The sequence below is a fragment of the Aythya fuligula genome, chromosome 3, assembly GCF_009819795.1.
Source record: "Aythya fuligula isolate bAytFul2 chromosome 3, bAytFul2.pri, whole genome shotgun sequence".
NCBI classification, from domain to species: domain Eukaryota; kingdom Metazoa; phylum Chordata; class Aves; order Anseriformes; family Anatidae; genus Aythya; species Aythya fuligula.
The window spans coordinates 105,745-125,163 of NC_045561.1; the positions used below are offsets into that span (position 1 = coordinate 105,745).

At 44.5% G+C, this 19,419-nt stretch overlaps 1 protein-coding gene across 6 annotated transcripts in view; it reads right to left on the bottom strand.

The window, feature by feature from the left end:
- Nucleotides 1-19,419, bottom strand: part of RIN2 (Ras and Rab interactor 2) — a 182,233-nt gene that overhangs the window by 71,706 nt on the left and 91,108 nt on the right. Inside the window, exons 1-2 of one of the 6 annotated variants that reach the window (XM_032183771.1) lie at nucleotides 9,342-9,607; nucleotides 8,171-8,302 (exon numbers count right to left, since the gene is read on the bottom strand). The exons of 3 other annotated variants lie outside the window; for them this stretch is intronic. In XM_032183771.1, the coding sequence (XP_032039662.1) occupies nucleotides 8,171-8,302; nucleotides 9,342-9,440 (231 nt within the window). In that variant the 5' untranslated portion in view covers nucleotides 9,441-9,607. Of the gene's footprint in view, nucleotides 1-8,170; nucleotides 8,303-8,943; nucleotides 8,987-9,341; nucleotides 9,608-19,419 lie in introns of those variants that run through there. 2 more of the 6 variants (XM_032183773.1, XM_032183772.1) reach the window with 2 other exon arrangements.

The window sequence follows — 19,419 nt, forward strand, 5'->3', positions numbered from 1 at the left end:
GTGTACAAAGTAGGGTTTATACTGTGGCACACATACAGAGAAATTAAATCACCTGCAGTACCCTAAAGGTTTCCAGATAGACAAACCAAACAGGTGTGGCCCTTAGTAAACACAGAACATATACCCTGGCTTCCTCCTTTGAAGCTATGTGAAGCATTCAAATTATGGTCTTCCATCTTCCATTAACTATTGTGTACACTGTGAAGCAATTAAAAAAAAATCCCTAATCAGCCATAGCTAAAATACATGTAGCTTACCATGACATCTTACCAAGTACTTGCATCTCAGTGTTGCCAACATCTAACTTTTCATAAGGAATTGCAGCCTCGGGAAGTTCCACATACAGGCATGCCAAGGCCCCAGCTGGCAGGAGGGTTACTTAATGTAATCTTCACAAGAATAAATATGTTTTTAGAAAAATACAACCAGGAGAAATTCAGTTTAGAAATCGAACTTCTCTGCAAAAGTTGGTGAGCAGTTTCTTCCACATGCAGGTCCAGATCAGTCAGCAAGTGTACTCAAACTTTAGTCCATGCCTTTTTCCTAAACGGAAGTTATTACAAGGCTTAGTTATGGAATTAACATGAAGCCAGTGTAAAAGGCAGCCCCTTGCCACACTGGCCCAAGAGCACAGACTGAACTGGAAAATAACAGCTGGCAAACCTATCTTTTGCTCTGCATTAGGCGAGTGACTTTGTGCCAGAACTTTTGCTTTAAGCACCTGACCAGGCATCTGCAGAGTAGGAAGATGAAAGAGGACACTATACTATAGCAAATACGATTTCTCTATGCACTCAATACTGTCTGCTCTTGCCACTCATTCAGATCAGCCCTTCAGATCTGCTTATGTGCTCCGCAGCTTAGAGTCTTCATCTAAACCAGTAAGCTTTGCAAGGAACACAATCAAGACAGTCAAGCGAGCATTTCCATTGACTTCCACGCATTCTATCTTAAATATGCTTAAATGTATTTTAAGCATATGCTCTAAAAGCATTATCCATTAAGAGAAAATTTTAAGTGAAGGAGTAACAGGAAAACAAGGCTACAGATGCGCACGCAAGTTAGGAAAGGAAATGTTAACATAGGTAATGCAAGCCACACATGAAAGGAAAACTTCAGGTTATTCTCATGCTGGAAGTATGTTTCAACAAAGTCAGGGTCAAAGAACCCTGGAGTTAATTACTGGAAAACACGGATCTGTATTCAGCAAATAAAAAGCAGAAGTCACAGACATCACTTTGGATGCAAAAACCGTAAAGAAAACCACTAAGAAAGTCCCAGAAGTGTTTTTTTTTGTTTGTTTTGTTGTGTTTTTGTTTTGTTTTGTTTGTTTGTTTAAAAAAAAAAAAAAAAAAAAAAACTTTTCCATTACAAGCCACTTGTGCGACCATGTTCAAAGCACTGTTTAGTGCTGGGCATTTGGCCAGAGACATTCACGTTTTCAAGCTGGTTGAGTAGGAGCAAGAACTGCTCTCATTTGAGGAAAGCGCCTCAAAAATTAAGTTGTTTCTGCCTCTAAGCCTATAAATGTAAGCCTGGGGAGGGAAGCTAACAGTTACCTCAGTGTCAACATACAGGGTTCTACTGGTTGGAGTAGAGCAACAATAACCTGCAGTTAATGAGTTGTCCCTTAGTATTTAAATACCTTACCAACAATTCACTGATTTCAGCAGACTTGTCAGAACTCAGGAAGAAGACACTGCCTGCTCATGTGCAAAGTAGGGCTTTTACTCCTCAGAGACAAGTCACAGGTAAGAGATCTTCCAAGAACTTTTATTTACAAGGCTATCTCAAAAACCCTGGTCCAAGAACAGGAAAAAACGCAGCTCCTTTGTCTCACCCTCCTGTCACACATCATCTTAATGTACCAGAATCCTCCATGATTCAGCTGCATTTTATATAACATGCAACACAAAGAGGGTCACTGCTGGCAAATCATATATGACAAAATAATTACACATCACAAAATACCTTTGATTCCTGTCAGATGATTGGTTAGACCCTGATAATTTCCTTTTGCTACTTTCCTTTTGCTACACTGTCATCTCTGTATTTCTTTCTCATATTCACACTGATGGTAGAATCCCTAGCTACATACAAATGTTTAAAAGAATCAAATACAATGCCTACAAGTCATACTGAACCACTAAAATTCACTCCTCAGCATTTCAAGAGGAAAGCGATGAAGTCCACATATTATTACAACTGGAGCAAGACATTCTGTATTGTGAGTACTATGTTTAAGTAACTGCAAATCAACTTGGATTGTATAGTAGTTTAATATTCTCCAAGTTCTACTAAGCAACACTATGAACGGGTAAATCAATCTTACAAGACATCCAGTGTTAGTAATTTCTCTTTGAGAATACATATACATCTTTCAGCAAGCTTTCAACAAACGATATATGAGAAAAAAAACAAAGTAGGCAGAAGTACGCTTTTAGCCATCCTGCAAAAACAAATTTCATCTTGATTTGAAAAAATGAAGCGTGGCCTCTACATATGCAGGCTCATAAAAATCACAATCGGCAACACATTACAAGGATAACACCAAATTTTTAGGCCCAATTCAACACTTATAACTGACAGCATAAATTCATGAGCAACTCCCTTGAAGTTGATAGAACTACGTGAATATAAAAATTAATGTAAAGAGATGAATTAGGCCCATCCTCTTTTGATTCAAGAACCATTCTTTTAAGTAATGAACTTTCCAAGTATTAGAAATTATTGGATTTTTAGGCTACATTACTCTGCCTTTTGCTTTACATATTTAAAAAAAAAAAAAAAACATCTGGTTGAAAAAATGCAATTACTTACACTTCAGTCCTAAAACTCCTACCACAATTCTCTGTATCCTTGGGATACAGATGCAGGATTTGATAAACACCCCTAATCCATCCACGCACTTTGGAATCAAAGAACTCCCTCCTCAGCCACCAGCACCTTCATATGTCTCTTCCTTGCCCAACTCTCACACAAGAGCTCTCCTCAGTCACACTACCCTACGGACAGGAAAAAGCAGGTCAGCCCTGCTTCAAGGAGAGGGGCAACAAAAGGTTGACCAGACCATGCCCGCTGGCACAACCAGGCTGGCCCAGGCCAGCTGTCCTTGCGTAGGAGACTGTTGGAGGCACAGAGAGCTGCTGAAGAAGGCAGAGGCTGTCACCACTACCATCAGCCAGCACCCACAGCTGCAAGCCCTGTTATTCTCAGCTAGGCAGTCCAGAGGAGCACACCTACCAGGACAACGCTCGCTGCCTGAGAAGTCATTCCTTGTCCTCTCTGATGAGGCACAGGCCATAGGGTAACATTACTCAGAATGAACTGTGCTGCCACTTCCCTATTGCCGTACTATTACCAGGTTGGTTCAGTGGACACCACATGTTACACCTGTTAACAAAGGACACCTGTTAACAAAGAAGTATGCATTTTAAGCATGCTTTTCACAAGGGATGCTGTGACTGGGTCGAACAGTACAGCAGCTACAGCTGAGGAAAGGACTTATGCTTCCACATTGAACTAACCTTTGTCTTTCCAACCAAAGCAGGCATTTTTCAGCATGGAAACAGTCACGGGCTTGGAGTCACTGTTATATCTGAAAGGCCCTTTATCACCTTTCATTTCTTCTGCAACTTTAGGGAAGAGGAAGGCAGAGAGAAGTCTGTGCATGTTTGTCTTAGTCCACCTAAAAGAGGTCCTTTAAGCCAAATTAAAACAGGCTGCAGTATCATGTGGGGCCTAGACCAAAAGCAGAACCAGGCCACATCAGCACTTCAGATTCACCAGCCAAGAATGTGAAGCAGTAGCAGCCGCTGTTCCACAAACAAACTGTGCTACAGCTCACGGCAGCAGAGACACAGAAAATTCCATGTTCCTGACAGTCTTTCCTCCTTGTCCTGCTCAAACTGTAAATACTCAGATTCCCGAACAACAATGGTAGATTGAACCATAATGTCATTTAGGATTGGATAACTGCAGGTGGTAGAATATCAGAACTAATGACAATAATAGTCCTAGTCTAGATCATAAGCACCATAAATGCTAACAAGTGGACATAGCATCCTTTCCAGCTCTCAGTAACATGCTCTGGAAGATTATACTGCTTCAACAGTATGTGGTAACTGTATTGCATTAAGTATCTTGCTGTAGCACTCTGCATGTCAGGAGGTATTTATTTGCCATGTTGTAAACTGACACGTATTGGAAATAAGAGCCTTGTATCTATCCAATTCCTTCTACACAACCTCTGTGTTTCATTACCAAATGACTTAATTTACCACAGAGTACCAAATATTTACAGTACTGTCCCCTCTCCCAATGCGCACCAATTGAATGATAAATGACTTGAACAAAACAAATGCTTTAACTGGAAACACTTGACTCTGCTTAGCATTCTTCCCATGCCACTCTTCAGTAAGATTTTTTTTGCAGCTTTTTTTTTTTTCCCAAGACACTTATCTTTATACATTCTTATTACAGATGAGAGGTATCATAAATCTCATTTTGGAGACCTGCACAGTATGCCAAGTATTTAGATCCATGGGTGAATGCTGTTTACCCACGGATCCTACAATGCACATGACCACAGCGCCAGTTTCCTGTGTCTTATTCACTGACACACCTCGCTCTCTGCTATGGAAGGCGGGGCTACAACTTTGCCGTTCAACCCCTTTCAGCTCCTGATCAGAAGCCACTCAGTAATCATGAAGGCTCGGAAGCAGTGACTGCAGCTTGGTAGCACTTGTTAAGAAAAGAACTGAGACCATGCCTACTTACAGATAGCACTACATCCATTCCCTCCCGCTGATGGGAGGTAAATTACATTACTGATTACTACAACACAATGGCTACACTGTTCTGCTAGACAATAGAAGCTCTTTAGCTTCTGTATTGGAAGAACTGTTTTGCCTTCATGTTTTTTAAAATAAGCACTAGCTCCTTGGGGAAAAGTTAAATAACCACAGTATCCATTCACTGCCTCAGTAATTACTATATTTTGATCCATCTTTATCATATAATTAAAAAAAAAAGTCCCTCAAATCCCCTTAAGTAAAAGAACCTAATTGTCTTCTACTTTAGACATATTTCAGAGCAACAGGAGCCAACTTTCCTAGTCCTGTTAGCCACATACCAAAATCTTCATATGGCTATGTGATTCAAAGAACTATTGCTCACTATTCAGAGGGCCAACTGCTCACCCAGAGAATGGGTGAGCAATTGGCTAACGGGCAGGGCTCAAAAGGTTGTGATAAAAAGGGCCACATAAGGTTGACAGATGGTCACTAGTGGGGTCCCTCAAGGCTCCATTTTAGGGCCAGTCCTCTTCAATGTTTTTTTAAAGGATTTGCATGTAGGACTAGGTGTTTTGAGCAAATTTGCCAACAACATCAAACTTGGAGGAGTTGTGGACTTGGATGAGGGTGGAAAGGCCTTGCAAAGAGATCTGGACAGATTGGAGAGCTGGGCAATCACCAACCACATGAAATTTAACAAGAGCAAGTGCCGGGTCCTGCATCTGGGACGGGGCAACCCTGGCTATACATACAGACTGGGCGACAAGATGCTGGAGAGCAGCCCCACAGAAAGGGATCTGGGGGTTGTGGTTGACAGCAAGCTGAATATGAGCCAGCAGTGTGCCCTGGCTGCCAGGAGGGCCAACCGTATCCTGGGGTGCATCAAGCATGGCATCGCGAGTCGGTCAAGGAAAGGGATTGTCCTGCTCTACTCTGCACCACAGTACAAGAAGGACATTAAACTGTTGGAGAGTGTCCAGAGTAGGGCAACAAAGATGGTGAAAGGCCTAGAGGGGAAGACATATAAGGAGCAGCTGAGGTCACTTGGCCTGTTCAGCCTGGAAAAGAGGCAGCTGAGGAGGGACCTTATCGCAGTCTACAACTTCCTCGCAAGGGGGAGTGGAGAGACAGGTGACCTATTCTCCTTAATTACCAGTGACAGAACCCACAGGAACTGTGTTAAGCTGAGGCAGTGGAGGTTTAGGCTAGACATCAGGAAGAGGTTCTTCACCAAAAGGGTGGTCGCACACTGGAACAGGCTCCCCAGGGAAGTAGTCACTGCACTATGCCTGTCTGAATTTAAGAAGTGATTGGACTGTGCATTTAGTCACATGGTCTAAAATTTGGGGTAGACCGGTGTGGTGCCAGGAGTTGGACTTGATGATCCTTATGGGTCCCTTCCAACTCAGGATATTCTATGATTCTATGAACTAGGACGCAGTAACAGAGTTTCACAGAGGTGATGGCCACATAGCCCCCACTGTTTTGCTGTCAGACTAAGGGACACAAAGCCGGTGGGCTGTGTGAAGAACACTGGAGCAATGTGCTTAAGTCAGCCTCAGGAGGCCCTCTTGCATGCCTTGTCAAACTGAGTCAGGGACATGTTACCAGCTTAGCCTCACGCCGCTGATATGGCATGGCGCTGACACAAGAGAAACCAAACTGCTCAAAAAAAAAAAACAAAAAAAAAAAAACACCAAATCCACACCTTAACTGCCACCACTCTCACTAGCAGTGATTACACTTTTATGGATTTGCAAGATGTTCAACACAATTTTCTCAAGCAAACATGAATCCTGCAGCTTAATGCGATTAATTTCTCAGTAGGCTAATATTTATATTAGCTGTCCTTTCAAAGCCTTAGCCTAAGAGGAAACCTGTATTACTGCTACTGCACAAACAAATCCTCAGAGGAAACCTGTATTACTGCTACTGCACAAACAAATCCTCACAGACTGACTTATCAGACTTACCTTACCCTGGAAGCCCATTTCCAACAGCACAGTCTGATCCTTAAACCCAGAGAGAAGCGACACAAGCAAACAAAAGATTCAAATGCTTACAAGCTTACCAAATACAAACAAACTGATCTACTGACAATCCCTTTAAGAAAATATTTCACACCAGCCTCAAAAGCAACTCAATGAGTGGATTACTAGCAACAATCGGCCACCTTGTTCCATATAGCTGTTCCACCATCATTTCTCAGAAAAAAAGTTAGTGCTGCTGGAATTCTTGGTAATTATTACTTAATGTTCTTAATTAATACAAGGAATAAGGCAGCAGGTTTACTACAAATCCCCTCAGTGAAATTAAATGTATCCTAGGATTACACACAGCAAAATACAAAAGACTGTTCCACATGAGTGTCCTCAGAATCAGAGCACAGCTTTCCTGCTTAGCTATATGATCATACAGACAATTTATCATAGTCTTTCTGTATCAACTTATTGTAGTCTTTCTTTCCTTGGCTTAATGAGAGTGCTGCTTGCAACAAATAAAATGTGAGTGTGATATCGACATTACTCTCATCCTAAATCCCAAACACAGCACCATACCAGCTACTAGGAGGAAAATTAACTCTATCCTAGCCAAAACCAGGACACTGCTCAACTAACTCAATACACAGACCCCAATAATTAAATATTTGTAGAGCTAAATACAACATTAAATCTAATGAAAATTTACATAAAAACTGATCTGGTTTAAAAAATTGTCATGGTTTAACCCGGCTGGCAGCTAAACACCACACAGCCATTCGCTCACCCTCGCCCCTCCCTCTCTGGGACGGGGGAGAGAAATGGAAAGTGAAGCCCGTGAGTTGAGATAAAGACAGTTTAATAAGACAGGAAAATAATAATAACAACAATAATAATAATAATAATACAATGATGATAATAGTACTACTAATAATAATGTGTACAAACAAGTGATGCACAATGCAATTGCTCACTGCCCACTGGCCGATACCCAGCCTAACCCCGAGCAGTCCGGCCCCCCCCCCCCAGCTAGCCACCCCTATATATTGTTCAGCATGACGTCAGATGGCATGGAATACCCCTTTGGCTAGTTTGGGTCAGCTGTCCTGGGTCTGTCCCCTCCCAGCTCCTGCTGCACCCCTAGCCTGCCCATTGGCAGGACAGAGCAAGAAGCTGAGATGTCCTTGGCTTAGTATAAGCACTACTCTGCAACAACTAAAACATTGGGGTATTATCAGCACTCTTCTCATCCTAAGCCAAAACATAGCATTCTACCAGCTACTAGGAAGAAAATTAACTCTGTTCTAACTGAAACCAGGACAAAAATATATATAAAAGCTTTGCTCTGCAGCTATAGTGGCATGTTTCATTCCAACAAAACACAGAAATACTCACAAAGCCAAAGCAGACGTAGTGAAACTGAATGTGGAGTTGCTGCGGAGTTGTACGGCCTACAACTCCACGTAACTGCTCTTCTAAGCACTGCCTCACCAGCCATACAGCCTGCACCTGGACAAATGGGTGATTCTGCAAAGAAAATTAATCCCAGTCACTTCACAAGTCTCTCAGCTGTTCTCCATAAACAATCTTCTAATGGCAAAAGAACACCTCTGCCAGCCCTGTCACATTTATCCATACTGCTTTTGCCTGCACAGAAATACCAGGTGGAAACCGTGCTCCGCCCAACCCTCATGAACACAGGCATGTAAAGATGTGTCCTAGGCAGAGGGGATAATGCACAGACGGGCTTAAGTGTTATCACCTGGAGAGGCGTCAAGTGAGCAGAGCAAGGGAGAGCTGAGCATGCTGAAAAGATAAGAAGACAAAGCTGCACTAACAGGGCGCCTGCTTTTCTACACCTCTGCAGTCAGACCCGGGCGATTTAATATGCATTAGCACAATAACGCTTACGAGGAAAGAATTAAAGAGAGGAACTGCCGAAACCGAGGCTTCGGACCGCCCTTCTGGGCGCCAGGAGCCCCCGTTCCGGTCAGGGGCGCGCCGCAGACGCCCAGGCCGGTGGCTCTGACCGCAGCCGGCACCGCGGGCCTGCTCCGCCCGCTGGGCCCCGGCACGCTGCGGGCCCCGGCCCCCGCCGGCCCCGCGCCAACCCCGGAGACCCCCGGACGCCCTCCCCCCGCCGGGCCCCGGGCGCGCCGCCCGCTCACCTCCCGAGGCCGGCCCGGAGCGAGCGCAGCCCACAGCCGGCCGGGCCGGGCCACGGGGAGGAGCCGCAGCCTTGAGCCTGCCGCAGGGCCCGGCCCGACCCTGCCCGTGCCGCCGCGGCCCCTCCCCTCAGCCTGGAGCCGGCTCTCCCGGACAAGGCGCCCGCACCCTGCACCCACCGGGCCCGGGGAGCTCGGCACGGCCCGCGGGGGCCGCGGTCCTGGCCTCTGGGCCGGGCGAGCGAGGCCGCGCCGTTCGTTCCCCCCGCCTGGACGGGCACCTGAGGCGGCGGGGCCGGTGGCCGGCGGCGGCCTGCAGTGCTCAGCGGGGCCGGGCAGCCTCTGGAGGCCCAGCCCGGGCCGCTCCCCGGTGCCCCCGTGGCGCCGGCGCGCTGCCGTACCTGTGTGCGTGCCGGCGGGACGGGCCCGCACAGCTCCTCCTCGCGGTCTGCACCAGGCGTGCTGGGAAAACAGCGTCCGAGCGGTTGGGATGTGCGCATTCCCCAGGTCGTTCCAGGGTCCTAACAACCAGTCTTTCACAAGGTTGTTATGCTGACTGCAGGGCGAGTTACTTCAGTAACAAAACAACGAGCGCGAGATTTTCCTTCCCGTTTGGCAGCCGCTTTCCTCCATAAATAGAACACCGGTTGTGAAATCTGTTCATCTGATTCGTGTCAATATAGAACAATGCTAGAGCCGCATGATGAAATGTGACCTTCTCTCTTACATACCCTTGTATAACCACAAGTCACAGAGTGGTTAATGTATATACTTCCTGTACCTTGCAAAAGAATGGTCTAGCGGTTCATGTCAATAGAATGTTTGGAGGGTAAACCTTGAGACTCAGGTCTAGGGGATAAGAGAAAAAGGAGTTTTCAAAAACTGCTGACTTTTGCATGGGGCGCTGCATGGGTCTCTGATATCCGAGCTAAAAGATCACCAAATTAGGGGGGGGGGGGGGGGGGGGGGGGGGGGGGGGGGGGGGAAGCTGAAGAACAACCAAAGGATAAAGCCTGGGGGGAAGACTATGAGCCTTCAGTATGAGCGACCCCCCAGAGGGACCACCGGAGACTGATATGCATGCGTCTGTGGGATGATTCGGTTCCTGGGAAACTAATTATAATAACCCTGCCTTTTCCAAAAGTGGTGCTGAATATGTATTAGCCTAGGAGCATAAAAACCAGCCACCTGATGTAATAGGTGTGCGTCTTGGTGGAGTGGAGACTCCCAGCGCACCCAGCGTTGTTTGCTTGCCTCTATTCATTTAATAAATCGTAAACTTTAATTGCAATCCTATTTGAGACTCAGTCATTTATTACATGGTTAAATGCCAGCAACCGCACTGAAGATAGCAGCTGACAGGTTGAACATGATTAGGAACATACTCGAGAACCCACAGGGGTGGAAAATCATATTTAAAGGAGGTACTGCAATTCCAAAATCCAGATTATTAAAGCAAAAGGTAGCTTTGCAGAAATACCACAAAGCAATACTGTCTTGGTTACAAGGTGATGCAATTTACATTAATCCAAGGCTTCCATTAAAATGGCCATTAATCCTCAGGCATTGGAAGAGACGTGGCTGGCTCATATTGATGCAACCACAAGCAGCTTCTCTTGCTGCAGCTTTGATGTAATCTATATCTGTCCTTTGACACAGTGGTGTGAAACTTCAGATACAAGCTGGAGACAGCTGAAGTAATCCTACTTGCAGGTTGTAAAAGCTGCTGTGTACTCTACAATCCGCCTAGAGAGCTACTGAAACCTTTCTGCTCCAGATGCCATGCATACCACTCTGAGCTTCAACATTAAAAAACATTTCAGGCAGCCTTGCAGATGGTACTAACATGCAGTATTGCAGTGCCTAGCTTGGCATAACTCATTGGAGCCCCAGCTTTCCTCACGAAGTGTGGTGAACTACCACTGACCCTAAAAAGCAATTGAGAGCAGTGCAGTGAGGCACCTGCCAACCAACAAAAAAAATTGACCCACCTCAGTAAGAGTGGCAGATATGGGAGAGTTCCAGTCCAGGGCTGCACGCAGGCATGCCTCTTCCCTTGGGATTCACAAAGCCCACCTGCCCCCTGACAAAAGAGAACGAGGCCACCATAATAAACATGCTCTTCTCATAGACCTCTCATGATTGCTACTGTGAGAAACACTCCGTAGCCAATAACTTAGGCTCAGGCGAGGATCTCAGTGAAGTAGTAATTTATTCGCGATTGCAATGGCGGGCGCCCCACAAGCAGGAGAGAGCGCATCTACTAGTTCCAAAACACAGTTTATATACCTTTTGATGGCAGGACCCTCCCCTGTTTCCCCACTGAGTGGGTAATCCAGGTTCACAATCTATCTGATGCTTCACAAACAATGCATGGCTTTCAGTCGCTGGCCTGTTAAATTTCAAATTTCTTTTGACATTTTTACTGCTTGAAGTGGTAATGTTTCTTCACTTATCTGACTTGACTTGACACCATGATTTTCACCTAATTGTCCTAAGGAGTCTGATTGTCTGCATTTTACAAGGTCGCCTGCTAAACTTTCTTATCACTGTAAGCATATCTCAGTACCACATTCCCTCCTTCTAAACAATGTAACTCTGCAAAAACAACATTTCTATTCCCACACTACCATGGGACAGCCACTTGCTGAATCCACCTATCAGATCAGGTCCCACGTCACCCCTACTCACTGGGGTGGGGACAACAAAGTTGCTTACCTTGCACACAGCAAACAAGAGGCAGTAAATGAGAGGCAGGTATTGACATACATGGCCCTGCCGAACTGGAGCAGTGCTGAGCTCCAAAGACTGGAGGCAATTTACTTGCAAAAACTTTGCCACACACAGTCTTCCAAGTACCTGAGAAGATACCAGGTGAAGTTTCATGGCTTGTGTTTCTTATTTATCCCTAATTGAGACCCTCTAAATCCAACTGCAAGCATGAGTTTGGCACAGTCTTCTAACAAATGCAGTAAGCCTGCAGGAAGGTTGATTTTTTCATGAGCCCTGAGCTACTGGGCTGTATTTGCCATCATGTGAGCATGGGGCAGAGATCAACATGTAGGCCACAGGCTCTAAGCATTGTTGGGATGCCCCTCAGGACTTGACTAGTCTAGACAAGAAATGGCACTTTGCCTTGCCAGCATTGCTGCACTGCTGCAGACACCCCTGCGAGGTGAGGCAAAGTAAGCTTTCCCATGTAGGTTGGTTTTGACAGAGCCTGGGCAGCATCTACTTTAGCTCTGTAAAAATCAAAATGCCTGTTTCCTATTTCCATCCCAATTACAGAGCAAAACACTGTTACTGGTGTTTTGAGTGCATACCTAGGAGATGGGAAATGCACTTGCTTATCTGCTGTCACACTCTGGCAATTGCAGAAAGGAGCAGCAATTATATCCTTAAGCTAGCTTCCCTCATGGTGGCCAGAATTTGTGTGTCAAGAGACTGTGTGCTTCCACTGGCTCCTATCCTAGAAGCCTGCCATATCACCATGAGCTTTGCAGGAGGAAGGAGAGAAACTGAAGCACTTTGTAGAGAAGGCAGATGAGTCACTGGGACCTACCTCCTGCGTGCTCAGCACATTGCTGCTGCCCCATGGGAAGGCCTGTGTGGTCTCCCAGCCATCAGTTTGCATCCCCCCAGCGTCTGGTCATGTTCACTGACAGCTTCAGAGTAATCTTTTTTACCGTAGAACATGATTTGTGTTTCAGTTGTACGTGACAGTGATGTCCTGGTTTCAGTTAGGATAGAGTTAATTTTCTTCCTAGTAGCTGGTAGCTATGTTTTGGCTTAGGTTGAGAAGAGTGCTGATAACATGCTGATGTTTTAGTTGTTGCAGAGCAGTGCTTATACCAAGCCAAGGACATCTCAGCTTCTTGCTCTGTCCTGCCAATGGGCAGGCTAGGGGTGCAGCAGGAGCTGGGAGGGGACAGACCCAGGACAGCTGACCCCAACTGGCCATAGGGGTATTCCATGCCATCTGGGGTCATGCTGAACAATATATAGAGGTGGCTAGCTGGGGTGGGGGGGACAGCTGCTCAGGGATTGGCGGGGCAGTGGTCAGCGGGCAGTGAGCAATTACATTGTGCATCACTTGTTTTGTACACATTATTATTAGTAGTACCATTATTATTATTATTATTATTATTATTATTATTATTATTATTTTCCTGTCTTAATAAACTACCTTTATCTTAACCCACAGGCTTCAAGGCTTCACTTTCCTGTTTCTCTCCCCCATCCCAGAGAGGGAGGGGGGAGGACGAGCAAAGGGCTGTGTTCCGACCAGTTAAACCACGACACTTCAGTATGTTATATACGGAGTGGTAATTCGTGTCGAGAAAATGGTTGATATTCATAAAGAAGGGGGAGATTTGGGAGTGTGGCCATGGGGGTTGGAAAGCCCCGTGGTTGAGATAACATTAGACTCTTAACGATGACGCCATCAGGAATATTTAAAAGAGTTTAGAGGGAAGAAAGAAGGGTGGTTCATGAGACTCCATGCAGTCTCCGGTTTCTTGTTCTCCAGCCATAAAGGCACGGATATTTCTGTGTGTTTGCTGTTGTTGTTATATTCAAAGTTGTTTGACCAATGAAAAGTTGCTTGGAAAAGAACTGCTGCGGGGAGAAAGGTATAAGAGGGGTATAAGAGCCTGCCCTCAAGAAAAAAAAAAAAAAAAAAAGGCAACAGGATGAAGTTACGTCATCAATAAAGAAGCAGGAAAAAGAAGTGAAGAGGAACAGGCTGGCAGAATGGAGACCAGGATGGGAACAGGCACATTGATTGCCTCATGAAGATAGGCTTGGCCAAACTCAGCAAACTGCTCAGAGAAGCTCATACAGAAAGTCGCTGGAAATGGGCGCACTGGAACTGGAGAGAATCTCGAGCTGAGAGAAGCGGAGCCACGCACACAACTGCCCCTCTCCGGTAAGCAGCTGCGCATTATGGGGAATCATACGCCCTTAGGAACAAAGACTGTCCTGGTAACCTTACAGCTTGTTCTCCTTATTAACAATTGGACATTTTATGGGCCTGAAATACGGGACCAAATTGAGGTCAAGGTGTGGGACTCTGCAACTAAAAACGACAAGGTTACAGTGGGATTGCTCGGCACCTGGCAAGCAGTCTCTGAGAGCCCTGTGGAGCCACAATCACAAATGTGTGGCTTGCCAGAGAGTGAGGGAGCTGTGGGCTCCTTTACTGATCCGACTGCTACGCCATGGGCCCCTCTGCTGCTACAGCCATCGAAGGCTTTTGCTGTTACGCCCCCTGTTGACCTGGATGTGCCTTTTGACCCAGGCCTATTGGCCTTGAAAAAGGAGATGGATGTGCTTTTCTTCGATCCGGGAAGAACGGGATACATAAGGCCTGAAGACTGAGTTGCTTGACAACTTAAAGCAAGACATACTGCTCAAAAGGAATGGAAAATGGAGACTTGTATGGAATCAAGAAAAGCAACGGAAAATAGAGAATGTTAAGTCATAGAACTTAAAGGATTGTTTGTTACCTTTTCTGATTGTACGTATGTATAGGCATACTTGGGTTTAGTATGTAAAAGCAATGTTCTGTATATTTAGAATGTTTGATGTTCGTGTGTGCATGTTGGTGGAGCGTAGACTCCCTGCACACCCAGTGCTGTTTACTTGCCTTTTATACCTTTTATAAATATTACTAAATTCAGATTGAATTGAGACTTCATTTATAACAAGTACATTCAAAATCTCATCTCTTAGCAGTATTTTGTGTATTACACTTCAAGCTGTAAGTCAGATTTCTTGCTCTGATTTGTAAAACAACACTAACTCTCAGCTATTTGTTACAACAAAGGGAGGAGGGAGGCGAGAATCAAACTGCATGAAGAAGGCACAACAAAAACTGCTTAAAAGCAAAACTAGCTGGTTTGCTCAGTTTTCCCAATGACTTTTTCATACAGTGAGCAGAGGGAACATGGATACTTACACACAGGTGAGCCTAACATAGTCACCATGATTGCTGTTTGTTAAAAGCTTGTTAATGATATTAGAGAATGTTTCTTGAAAGAAATGGTATCTTGTGGATTTACCTGGTTTTCAAGATATTTTGGTTCCCTTCCCAGCTCTGCCTGCACAATTCTGAACAATTAACTCTTGCTACTGGTCACACCATTAACTGCAGGGCATGAGCACATCTTAAAGATTACAGTGCTCTTGTACTTACTGAACTAAAGGCTACACGAGTAGGACAAAAATGAGGCTAAACAAATATGGAAAAAAAGGGTTGTTTCTGCTTCTTCATAGGGCCTTTTCAATATGGAAAAATAAAAATGTCCATCTTCCATTTTCTGTACAAATGACAGACACACTCTTTACAATTCCTCAGTCTTGTTTCTCTTCTATAAGACTGGAAAGGACTGGAATGAAATTGTTTACAATTGCTAGTCTCTATGGGAGGAAATTACTCTTTTATTATTTAATGGCACTGTGCTCTCAAGTTCATCTCTCTCAGCATTGTCCCATTAAGGGAGATCTGGCCAACAGCTTTGCAACACTCCCCCACATCAAGGCAAATTTTCATCATGGAATTCTGACGAGAGATCCAACAAGTTGGATCTTCACACTCCTCTGAAGAAAATGAGTAAGTGCAAATGCTGCATAACTGCATTTCTAGCTCAGTAGCACTTTTTACCTTCCCTCTCTTTAAGTGGAAACACTAGGTTGAAAAGCATATTCAAATAGAATGTATACCTGTGCAGGGACTCAGGAGCACTTTGACATACCAGCTCTTTAAGAAGGTATGGACCTGAACCCTAACATTCTCAGAAAGCCCCCACAGAGTGCATGCCAAGAGCAACCCAGGGTACTACACACGTTCTGCCCTCTCAGAGGACTCATGCAGGCAACCCTCTCTGCTCCTGTGTAAGGAAGGATCAGGTGCCACAGCCTCCACACCTGCTCTTGCCAGCAGCCTTGCTGGATTAGGGATCAAGGCAGGAAGGAGCAGTAATGAGCTTCTGGCTGCCAACGAAGGCTCATTCCAGCTGCGTACATGCCAAAAAACTATTCCTCGCTCTACAGTTTGAGCCAAAGTGATATGAGAGTAAGGATGAGATCTCTGCCCAGAGAGACAATGACTGCCAGACACTAGCTGTGATTAATCCCAATGAATTTGGGGAGAGTCAGAGCCATATTCTAATCACACTACTGAACACTTTCTTTTTGACAGCACGTAGGAAGAGGTAGTAAGATCTGTGTTTGGGTAACTGTCTCCTCACTCCACCTCAATTTGGAATTGCTGATGTTGCAGACATACTGCAGAAGCACAGCAACATGAGCTGACTCCAGTTTGGACATCAGTTTTGAGGTGCTCAGAACTATCAGCTACAGAGGAAACTAGTCTCTACCTTCATTATGGTGGTGGAGGTACTGGCAAAGGGGAACACACTCTCATTGTTGTCCAAAAATAGATGCTGGCATTTCGAGTCCTTCTTTTAAGGCTGTCTTACCTTGCAGGACGGTAATGATTGAGTCATCCTTTCATCTTTCCAACACTACTGGAGAAGAAAAAAAAGGGGAAAAAATGATAGTGGAAAAAAATAGATAGTCTGGCCATAAAATTATTTGCTAAATAAGTCAACTGTGCTACAAATCTCCAGTTACAATGAGAACTGGTATATAATACCAATCTAAGAGAAAACAGATCACTGGAGAGTACTGTTAACAACTAATTTTCTGTCACTTCTGTAGGATGTTATACCAGTGCGCTGTTGAGCTAAGCCCAACAAAAATGTATTAATACAATTTCAGCTTCTTAATTAGTACCATCAACTTCTGCCTTTTCCTTCCCAAGACTTCCACTGCTGCAGCATGCCATTGTGCATGTGCTTTTTTGTGCCTGTAGGCAGTGGCATTCTAAGGTGGCAGCAGTCATTTGCTTTTACCATCTCTTGGCACCCAGACCAGACCAGAACAAGCCTAGAAAAAAAATCAGGCCCTCCCTTGGCTTGGGTACCAACAAGAGTGCCACTATTCAAGGAGGGAAAAAAAAAATGCCTGTAGCTATGTTAAAAGCTCTTGCCTTTATTAGTAGACATATTAATGTTTATCAACATGCTTTCAAGCTGTACTCAAATATTTTGCCAGTGGTTTGCAATTGTTTGTAAAAGCTGCCTGTTCCAGAAGCTAGTGTGCAGTCCTGCAGTTCGAAGTTTCCTCAGACTAATTTGAGTTAAAGCTCTTGCTCTCCTCTAGTGCTGAGCAAATTCAGCTGTGTGGAATAAGGAAACCTACTACAGAGATGAACAAAGTTGACTTATGAGTAACTAAATATTGTTACTATTCCTCAGAAAGGCCAAGCGCAATGAAGCCAAATAGTAGGAGGTAAGAGGACTAGATCATGCCTAAGATGCAATACATGTGAGATCAAGTTCATAACAAGTTATAGCCAAAGACCTCCATCAAGTTCAGGAGATTGCTACCTACTTGTATAGGGTGTGCACTCTTCGTGCTAGAGGGAGCTGCGACAGACAGGAGTGAGGACAGAGCAGCAACTGGCCCAGGTTCTTGAGCCATTTTCCATTAAATCAGATCCATAGTTTACTAGCAGCCAGACCTCAACATAAAGATCAGAGTAACAAGAGTAAGTAGTTCTGTGATTAAGGATGCCAAGATCTGGCCTACTAGATTTAATACTTTAAGCTGCTAAGTGTATCACTGCTCTAATCACAGTCACATGGAGTCTTTGAGTAGCCGAAGATTAGAGAGACAATTGATAATCCCAGCTGTGCCACACAGATGAAAGGTATCAGGTGGATTTGCAGAGGAAATAAGGTATATAGAAACTCATTATTTTCCTCCTGAGACAAAAATATCTCTTATTATATGACAGAGAGTATACTCCAGAAAATTGGAAGCAGATATTGAAAATGAGCAAATCCTGGCAGTCCTCATGCATATGTGATGAAACAGTTATTCATACACAATCCATCAAGCTCTGTCACTAAAGAAGAATACTGCTCCTGATGGTATTTGTAAATCTGTGTGCCCTAGATGACATTGCTCTGCAGCGTTAGAAAATGCAATTCTCAAATCCATGCTTTCACTGCAGTCAACACATATTTTAGGCAGAAAAGTGTTGATTTAAGTTCACGCACACGAAAACAATAGCAGCGCTCCTTTTTAAATGTTACTTGAGACATTTCCACTGCAGCTGATACATTAATTATACCACATTTTTTATTCATTCTTTAAAGGCTCACTTGTAAAATTGTCTTGTGTGAGCAATTATAATAAACAACTGCTCTGGTTTGAAGTGCTTTCATTGCACCTGCTCTCTCCAGGCTATGGTATTAATTGTTTTTGTTTTATTCCATCCTACTCTTCTCTAGCAATTTTGCTTGGCACCATGAAGAAGGTTACACCAATTACAGAGCGCTGTTTGTTCCCAACAGTTGGAGGCTGAAGACAAGCCTCCTTCTCCCTCACTACTGCTGCAGCCCACTTACAGCAGCTGGAGGGGAAGTGGGCAGCTGCTCAGCTGTGCTAAGAGGTCTGATTATCATTACCACAGGGAGGAAAAACAAACATAAAAAATCAACATACCTGCAGTTTGTCCTGAGTTCTGTGCCTGCATACTTCCATTTCAGAAGCATAGCCATATGTCTCCTCTTTGCTTCAGGAACTTTTCAGAAAGCACAATGGGTTGGGAGTTCGTGTGTGTACTTCCCAGAACCAGGGATAAGGAAATGCTGAGTAAAAAGGGGTTTTGGCACTGAAACCCCTAACCATTAAGCACCTTCTTGCTAGGGTACAGTTAACATGTCTAGGCACTCCATGCAAGGACAGGGAGAAGCCCCATTTGGAACATCTGACTGGCCAGCCCACTGAGCTGGCAGATACTGTAGCCATCCACTGAGGGCTGTGACTGAGAGCTGCAGGGAAATGCCTCAGCCCTTCTGGGATGCATGATCCCATCGCTTGTCTCAAGAGGTGGGTCTGTCCACAGCCTGTTTCAACTGAATGGGTGCTGACTGCTCTTCTTTTGGATGCCAAGCAGAGGCGGGTGGTATCTCCTACAGTGCAAGCACATGCTCTTTTTATTTCCTGTGTCCCAGGAAGCTATAAAACACTTTGGGTGAGGGTTGTCTCGAAGCACTTCTTTGTTCAAAAAAATGAACAGAAAGAAAGGAAAATGATTCAATTCTACCAGCATGAGGTAAAAATTCCTGGTACCATGATGTGCCTGCAACCACATTCTAGTTTTCCAAGCTGTAAATTACATGGAATTTTTATAAAGTAAAGTAATTATAAGGCTGAATCAAAAGATGCATATTTGGCATATCACTCTGTCAGGGAGTAGGGAGTGGGAATATCTTCAGAGTCCAACAGACACCTGGAACAGCTTCAAATTGTGATGAAAATAAAGATTATCTTTGAACCAGTAAACTTGTTATATGGAAGTCTCTACAGTGATAGCGCATCCTTACGGATTCCAACATACCTTTA